General features: G+C 44.2%; 2 protein-coding genes across 5 annotated transcripts in view; one reads left to right on the forward strand and one right to left on the reverse strand.

Annotated features, from left to right (window-relative positions):
• Positions 1-2,228, reverse strand: part of Elp1 (elongator complex protein 1) — a 58,113-nt gene extending 55,885 nt beyond the window's left edge. For all 4 annotated transcript variants that reach the window (XM_005362202.3, XM_026786822.1, XM_026786820.1 and 1 more), the window contains exon 1: positions 2,077-2,228. The gene's annotated coding sequence lies outside the window, so the exon portion shown is untranslated. The remainder of the gene's footprint in view (positions 1-2,076) is intronic.
• Positions 2,229-2,451: 223 nt separating this feature from the next.
• On the forward strand, positions 2,452-8,856 carry Fam206a (family with sequence similarity 206 member A). The gene is made up of 5 exons (XM_005362203.2): positions 2,452-2,652; positions 3,715-3,766; positions 5,998-6,127; positions 7,757-7,903; positions 7,982-8,856. The coding sequence occupies exons 1-5, from the start codon at positions 2,538-2,540 to the stop codon at positions 8,114-8,116; spliced, it is 579 nt and encodes a 192-aa protein (XP_005362260.1). The 5' UTR covers positions 2,452-2,537; the 3' UTR covers positions 8,117-8,856.
• Positions 8,857-8,878: the final 22 nt, after the last annotated feature.

Here is an 8,878-nt window from a genome sequence, read left to right on the forward strand (position 1 = left end):
TGTAGACCAGGCTGGTCTCGAACTCACAGAGATCCGCCTGCCTCTGCCTCCCGAGTGCTGGGATTAAAGGCATGCGCCACCACCGCCCGGCTCAGACCTGTCTTTGAAATTTCCTTCTTCATGGAAAAGTCTGCCAGAAAGTATGGGCCAGTAGGCTGATGATGGATATCCCAACAATACAAAAGAACTGTGGGTTCAGGCAATGCGATGTCTCTGTCAATTCTAGAACTTTGTAAGTTGCTTTCAATGCACTTTCTGTTACTTAGGTAATATTATATCCTTCTGGGGTCTTTGATGGAGTTGAAGAATAGTTATAATTATAGTTTTACTTAGTTATGATAAAAGATAGATACAACAAATATTATAACTGTAATTCTTGCTTGATACTTGTTTTGCTATATATAATTTTACTATGTTAAAACCTTCCTTTTTATTTAGACAAAAAAGGGGAGATGATGTGGGATTCCTCTCTGTGTGCTATAAATATGTTCTATTACCATTGGTTAATAAAGAAGCTGCTTTAGCCTATAGCAGGGCAGAATATAGTCAGGCTGGAAGAGATATATATAGAGAGAGAGTAGGTGGAGTCACGGAGACAGCATGTAGCTGCTGAAGGAAAAAGACACCAATTGCCAGTCAGAACCTTACTGGTAAACCATGAGCCTAGTGGCAATACACAGGTTAATAGAAACGGATTAATTTAAGATGCAAGAGTTAGTTAGAAATATGCATAAGCTATTGGCCAAGCAATGTTGTAATTAATATAGTTTCTGTGTGATTATTTCAGGTCTGGGCATCCGCGAACAAAAGAGCAGTCTCTGTCTACAGTCAATGAGTACTGGCCGCTCTTCCAGAGGACTTGAATTCAATTCCCAGCACCTACACAGCAGTTAACAACCATCAATAGCTCCAGTTCCAGGAGATCCCATGCCCTCTTCTGGCCTCCGTGGGCATGAAATGCAAGGCAAGCCCATTAATCTCCCTAATGCCCCCAATTCTTTTAGCATCCAGACTGACTTCTCTGAATTCTCATCCCCATAATCCTCACTTCTTTAATTTTCAAAGGAACACAGCCCTGTACTTTCCCAAATGCTTTCAAAGATAGAAAAAGAGTATCTTCCAGGATCAAAAGCTGTTAATATCCTTCCTCTGATTTCATGAATTTAACTTTTCCCCATCCACGTATGTGCTGAGGGTCCTATCATATAACCCCAACCATGTCCGAGTAGTCTGACAGCGTTCCAAAATTTTCTCCCCTTGCTCTTCTTCTACCCACCTGCAGGCTAATCATTCAGAACAGGATGCATACTAGATACCTAACTAAATGGAAAATTAGAGAAACCTATATACCTAGCTGTAACTGAACAAACAAATCCAAAATGAACATGAAACTCAGTATCTCCTAATGTTATCATAAGGTGGCCATTACAAGCACATGAAATGCAACCTGAAAAACAAAGGATCTGCTACTCTCTTACAAAATGACAGCTCATCCTAGCCTGAGACTTATTGTCACCTGTCTGTTTCCACAAGCTAAAATTGCCTCTTTTTCACTCTTTCACATTGAGATATTCACTGGTTGTCATCACGGCTCTCATTATACAAACGCATCCTTTACGCAGTATCAACGATCCGTTATGCGACGTCCATCAAAAAAATTGCCAAAATGTTAGGCCCCGAAGACAAAAGACTACGCAATCACGCCACAGAAATCACGGCTTAGGCACGCCAGCTAAGGAAACCCGGGATACAATACGCCACAGAAAATGGGACCCGCAGCAAGGCGCTGAAGCCTCCATGATGGTCTAACAAATTCCTGATAGATGTTTTATCTACACGAGGCAAGGAATCCATGCAGCTGGGGGAGGGGATCCACAGCCCCGGCAGCTGTGCCCCGCAGCGCTTCATGATGGCCTCGGGGAACAAGAGTACAGAAAGCACCCAACACTCGAGAGAGGCGGTCCAGGCCTCTGCACGGGCAGAAATGCGTGGCTCGCCCCTGCACTAGGACCGTCCTGGATTTGCTGGGCCTGGCCGCGCGCAGCGGCTCGGGCGGGATCGCCCGCAAACGCTCACCTGAGAAGCCCTCGCAAGACTAGGCCGTCGCCTCGGCCTGCAGCCCCGAGCTCTCACGATGCACTGGGTTTGGGAGGAATCCGCCACTGCACACGGGCGACGGAGACTCACACCACTGATGGGCGAAACCCGTCAGCTTGCGCAAGCCAGGCGCAGGCGCAAGCGCGGCGTCACTAGCGAGGCGCGTGGGCGGCGTGACGTCACCGCGTAGGCGTTGCCGATCGATCGGGCCCCTCTTCTGTCGCTAGCGGGAGCCTAGTCGGGTTGTGCACGACTATTGTCTGCTGTCCTACAGCCCCACGGCCCCCGGTTGTATTAGAGCCATTGTCGGGCGTTGTCCCCCGAGTGCAAGAGGCTGGTAGGGGTGGGGGGAAGGGGAGAGAAAGGAGACTGACGAGGTGCGCGCATGCGCACGACGCTACCACGCGGGACGTAATCTCCCTCTGGCCTGGACCCGGAGAATGGAAGAGCTCGAGAGCGGAGAGGGGGGGTTGGCAGGGCCAGAGGTAGCCATGGCTACCGAACCCGCGGCGCCCTCCCTTGTGGATCGATACTTTACTCGCTGGTATAAAGCGGGTAAGTGTGGAATGATGGTGAGCTCTGCGCTACCAGGCGGGATGCCGCGGGGACTCCTGCTCCCCGGTGTACGGCTCCTGTGCGCTAACCTGAGCTTCCTAATACCAGGAACACAGGGTTGTATTGTTGGAGAACTAATGTAGGCAGGGCAATGTGGGGCGGGGGGGTAGGGGGGAGGACGGTGACGTAAACGAAGGAACCCTGCATTGGGCTTGCCTAATGTTTGTGTGCCTGTGGGGCTCAATCCTAGATAGGCGGGAGGAAACCTTAACGCTGAAGAGAGCCTTAAGAGAAATTCAGGAAGCAGTATCTAGTGTTAAGAAACCGCTCATATTGTCCACTTGGCGTTTCAAAGTAGGCTCTCCAGGGGTCCTGTTCTGTGCTCCCAGAAAATATCGATGCCACATTTGGGAATTCTCCAATCTCTGTTTTAGCCTTTTTATTCTAGGAAAACGGTGGACGCACACACGAACAGATAAAGACTGGGCCAAAATTAGCATAAGCAACGCTCCTCACAACTGAATTTTCCCAAAATGTGGTTTTTGCATAACGTAAAGACAACCCTTGGGACTGGAGGAATGGCTCAGCCGTTAAGCACTGCCTGTTCTTCCAGAGGACCTGAGTTCAATTCCCAACACCCACCTGGTAGCTTCCAACTGCCTGTAACTCCAGTTCCAGGGGATTCTGACAGCCTCACATAGACATACGTGCAAGAAAACACCAATGCACGTAAAATAAAAGTAAATAAATCATTTTATTTAAAAAGCCCAACAACACCACAATGTAAGCAATGTGGTACTTATTATGTTTCTCTAATAGAAATAATAGGTATACTCATTTTAAAGGGACAAGATGGAGGAGTTAATAACCTTTCCTGCCTGAACAATGCATAAATGATTCTGTCTGGATTAGGCCCCTTAAACACTCCATAGCTTTATTTACTTCCCTGTCATCAGCATTAGGCCCAGCTTCACAGTGAACTATCTCCATGAACCAAAGAGGGCAATCACATGGTAATAGTAAATACCAGTTCAAGAACCAGCAACTCATTTATTCCTCTAGATGTTAAAGGAAAACCCTGTGAGGACCACTGTATACTACAGCACTCCAACCGGTAAGCAAACCAAGAATTCTTCAGTTACCAGCACTTCTGGTAGTTAGCCTAATGTAGTCTTGGGCTGGATATGAGCATTCAGGAAATTTGGGCAACAAATAGCGTCAAGGTGGACAGCTAAATCCACTTAAAAGCTGAGAAGGCTTGGAAAGTAATTCCAGACACAAAAGAACAGAGTTAAGCATGACTTCTTGGTAGCAGCATTTTCTCTGGTGGGCTCTGTTTGCTAGAGGCAAGCATGTCCCATTTAAGAGAGATTTTCTGACTCGGCTTTAGCTACAAAAACCTTGCAGCTCTTTTAAAAGGCCCCACCACGAAACACTTAAATGGTGTTGATGAATAGCTGACTGCATGCTTTTTGATGGTGGCAAGGATCTTGAAACTCCATAGAGTTCTGGCAATAAACATGGCTCTGCTCAGTACCTCCCCCATGAGGCTAGCCTCTCAGAAAGCTAAGGAATGGGGTGGATCCAGCCGTCAAAGCCACAGCTTTAATCCTAGCCATATCACTTAGGACATTAAAGACTCATGTGATCAGAAAAAGAGAGATAGACAGTAAAGATAGATTCAGATAAAAAAAAATAAAACTCTAAATGGTTTACAGAGAGTTTAAAAATATATGTAGGCTTATGGGGGAAAAGAAAAAGGATAAAGTCCTTAAACTAAAAGAGAGAGAGTAGTTGGATGTGGTGGCACACACCTTTAATCCCAACACTTGGGAGACAGAGGCAGGTGGATCTCTGTGAGTTCAAGGACAGCCTTGTCTACAGAGTGCCAGAACAGCCAGAGATACACAGAGAAACCTAGTCTCAAAAAATTAAAAATAAAAATAAAAGAAATAGAGTTTAAAATAAAGCCACATAAAGACAAAAAATACACAAAGTCTGGATACTCTATATGTTATTGTGTTGTCTTTAAATGGTTTGATGGCTGAGGAAGGAGCAACAGCTGCTAAAAGACATTTGATTACAAATGCTTCTGGATTAATACAACATATATTTTTAAAATGCTTCAAAATTTAAGTCAAAAGATATGTTACTTTGGAGAAGAGGTTTTGTTTTTGTTTCCACAGGAAGTGAGAGGCTATGGATTCATTATGGGTTTAAAAAAATGAGGTTTGATCAAGGAAGACCCCCTGAAGAATCCAATAGGCGTGGGTGGTCCAGATGATCCAGCATTTCAGAGCACCTCTGTTGCAGTTTCCTCTGAGTTCTACATCCAGAACGGTCTCAAGACTGCTGGCTCAGATGATAAGCCTCAAAGAATACTCCAGTCAGGACTTGATCATAATTCTAAATCTTCTTTAGGTCCCCATAAGATTATCAGCACCCCCCAATCAGCAGGAAGTAGCCTGGAAAACTATGCCCACATTCCCAAATATAAATTTTGGATATTTATGTTTGTTTAGAGTGTTGGTTACAAATTGTCATGAATAATGGTCTGGAAAAAATGCTGAACAAAGGAGATTATATTCAGAGCTCTCATTTTGAAAAAAGGGGGGATAGCAATGGGACAATGGTCTTGTATTGCTTTAATAAAATGCTGATTGTCCAATTAGCCAGGCAGGAAGTATAGGTGGGGTGACCAGAAAAGGAGAATTCTGGGAAGAGGAAAGGTTCAGTTTGCAGTTGTCATCTAGATGCAGAGGAAGCAAGATGAGAATGCCTTGGTGATAAATGGTACCAAGCCATGTGGCTAACACAGACAAAAATTATGGGTTAATGTAGGGTATAAAAGTTAAGAAGCCTAAGCTAATAGGTCAACAAGTTTATGATTAATGTAGACCTCTTTGTGTTCCTTTGGGACAGAACAGCTGCGGGACTGGGTGGGACAGAAGCCTCTGTCAACAGTCTTCTCCAGTGTTGAGATGGTATTTTAAGAGTATAGTGGCAGGTGCAAGTCATTTATTGTGCCAACCACTGAAGAGCCAGACCTATGGAATGGCACACTGTGGAGGCCTGTGGACACAGTCATGCCTTGCTTCTCTGCTACTTCAGGGTTAGCTAAAGACTCAAGATACTGTTCCTTTTCTGGGAAGAAAATCCTGTTTTCTCCTCTTTCTTTACTATACCCCCCCCCCCCCACTACATTTAGCCTCCAGTCACAGCCGAAAGAGGTGATAATTGGACTGCATGAAGGCTGGTTGGGCAGTCTTCTCTCAGTAGATACTGTTACAGCAGGGCGTCTCCAGCCATGCAGCAATGAAGGATTGACTTCTTTTCTCCTTGTAGAATATGTGTCATCACACTGGCAGGATCTCATCCCGTTCTTCAAAGTGGCAAAACCATTAAAAGTATCTCCTATCAGATCAGTACCAACTGTAGCAGACTTCAGAACAAAGTGTCTGGGAAATTTAAGCGGGTATGTTCCTATTATTCTGTGATTTCCTCCCCTATATTTGTGCTATAATGGAGCCAGACTTTTTCTGGCAGTTCAGTGTATTTTCGGTAAAAACAACACCCACCCCAGAAAAAAAAAGAAAAGGTGTTCCGGAGGTATAATGTCTATCATAATAGATTCTGCGTCCACATTTTTATCCCCAAAGAGAGGAGATGTAAGATAGGCCTTTACCTGGTATCCCAGCTCTTGGCTAGCTGAGGTAGCACAGTTGGAAGTATGAGGCCATATAGAAAGTAACATCTAGATAAGGCTACATAACAAAACTCTCAAAAATAAAACAGAATCTTGGCTCTAGTGGCCTGTGTTTACTATAGGAAAAGTTCGTAAAAAGAGGGCAGGGCATGAAACACTCATTCACCTGCTCATAGATAAGACAACCCCAATATACCCACCTCCCAGAGAATCTGAAACAGTGACCATATGTGCTGTCAGGTAGTGGATTAAAATATGGCACTAATAGTTAAAAGGCATGTGCTTCAGTTAGTTTTGTGGAGTTTATTTAAACATACTGTTCTTATTTTTATGTGTATGTATGTATGTATGTGTGCCACCTGCAGAGGTAAGGGGAGCTTGTCAGATCCCCTAGAACCAAAATTACAGGTAGTTTTGAGCTACCATGTGGGTGCTGAGAATTAAACCTGGGTCCTGTCCAAGGGTAGTAAATAAATAGTCTTAACTTCTGAGCTATCTCCCAGCCCACTAGTTTTGTTTTTTAGTTAGAAAAGCACTCCTAGTCAAGTGGTGGCGGCGCACACTTTTAATCCCAGCACTCGGGAGGCAGAGGCAGGAGGATCTCTATGAGTTCAAGACTAGCCTGGTCTACCAGAGCTAGTTGCAGGGCAGGCATCAAAGTTACACAGAGAAACCCTGTCTTGAAAAAAAAAAAAAGAAAGAAAAGAAAAAACTCCTTCTTCAAAAAGTCGTAGTAATCTGCATTGGTGGTATAGTGATGAGCATAGCTGCCTTCCAAAGAGTAGTGGTTGACCTGTAAAGAAGCTCCTTTACCCATTAATTTCTAACATAAAAGATAGGGATCATTTAGATACTTTTTAGTTTTTGGTTTTTGTTTTGAGACAGGTCACTCTGTAACTGTGCCTAACCTGGAATTTGATGTACAAACCAGGCTGACTTCTAACTCAGAGATTCACCTAGCTCTGTCTTCTGTGCAGAGAGATCAAAGGTGTATAACCACCACACTCCACAGAAGACAGGGATCTTAATGAAACTGTAGGATATTGCTGCCATATGTTATATTGAATTTTATACTATTGGTTGCAGTGAATTATCCTGTAACTTAAAATCTTTATGCCTAGCCATATATAGGTTTCTCGTTTGCAACTGAAAAAAATCCATTCTTAGCCTATAACTAAGCTACCCATTAAAAGATGGGTCCCTAGCACATAGTAGGTTGTTATGTTGATGGTCCCTAGCACATAGTAGGTTGTTCAAGTATATGAGTGGTTTTATGCTCTTAAATCATTTTCCTGTAAAACATCAGTTCCAAGCCTAGAATACTGTTTTAATAGTGAGGGGTATATTAAAGGAAATGGAAATACACAATTAATTGGCTTTTTTCATCTCGTTACCCAGGGGGCACAGTTTCTAACAGAACTCGCACCTCTGTGTAAGATATACTGCTCCGATGGAGAAGAATATACCATATCTAGCTGTGTTAGAGGTCGGCTGATGGAGGTGAATGAAAATATTCTTCATAAGCCGTCTCTTCTCCAAGAAAAGGTAGGGAGGGTGGGGAAGCATAGCCTGTCTGCGTGCTGGTTAGCAGTCATTTGACCAAGCTAAATGCTCTGTCCCCAGCCATCCACTGAAGGCTACATTGCAGTTGTGTTACCGAAATTTGAAGAAAGTAAGAGCGTAACAGAAGGGTTACTGACACAGCAACAGTACGAAGAGGTCGTGATAAAGCGGAATAATGCCACAGCCACGCCGTGAGCCTAGAGGTGGAGAGACAGCATAGGATGCTCACCCTCCCTGGACCCAACCATCAGTGCCCTGGAGAGAGCCAGTGCATGAGAAGCATTCCTCACACCGGCCGAGGGAGCAGCCCAATCCTGCTCTTACCTAACTCCCCTCCTTTGTCTGACTATCCCAAGCCTTGGTCCCTGTTTGTAGTCCATCTCTACATCTGCCTGGCCCAGGTACTTGCTTTGTGTGGGGGCAAGTACAATTGTGGGCGTTCACTTGAATATGTATGTCAGAAAACAACTTTGGATGCTTTTTTACCTTTTGTTAGACAGTCTCTCTTTGACTTGGAACTTTGCCAGATAGCTCATGTCCTTCCAGGGAGACACCCATCACCTCTGCTTTCTGTCTTGGAAGGTGCACACACCATGGCCAAGTTTTATATGGGCCAGAAAACCCAAACTCAGGTCTTCATGTGTTCATGATATATTACTTTTCAGTTGCTGTGATAAAATACTGTAACCAAAAGCAACGTCACAAGAGTATTTGGGTTTGTAGTTCCAGAGGACTTGATGTCCATCCTAGTGGGGAAAAACAGTAGCTAGAACAAGCAGAGAGTGGACTGGAAGCAGGGTGAGGTTATTAACTGTCCCTGTTGATGTAATTTCCCCAGCTAGATTTCCTGTCCTAAAAGTTCTACCAACTGAAGACCAACTGTTCAAATACATGTCCATGGGTGTTACTTTTTTTCTTATCAATCTACAACATTGTTCCCATGATTTTTGTTTGTTT

The sequence above is a fragment of the Microtus ochrogaster genome, linkage group LG5, assembly GCF_000317375.1.
Source record: "Microtus ochrogaster isolate Prairie Vole_2 linkage group LG5, MicOch1.0, whole genome shotgun sequence".
In the NCBI taxonomy this organism is placed as follows: Eukaryota; Metazoa; Chordata; class Mammalia; order Rodentia; family Cricetidae; genus Microtus; species Microtus ochrogaster.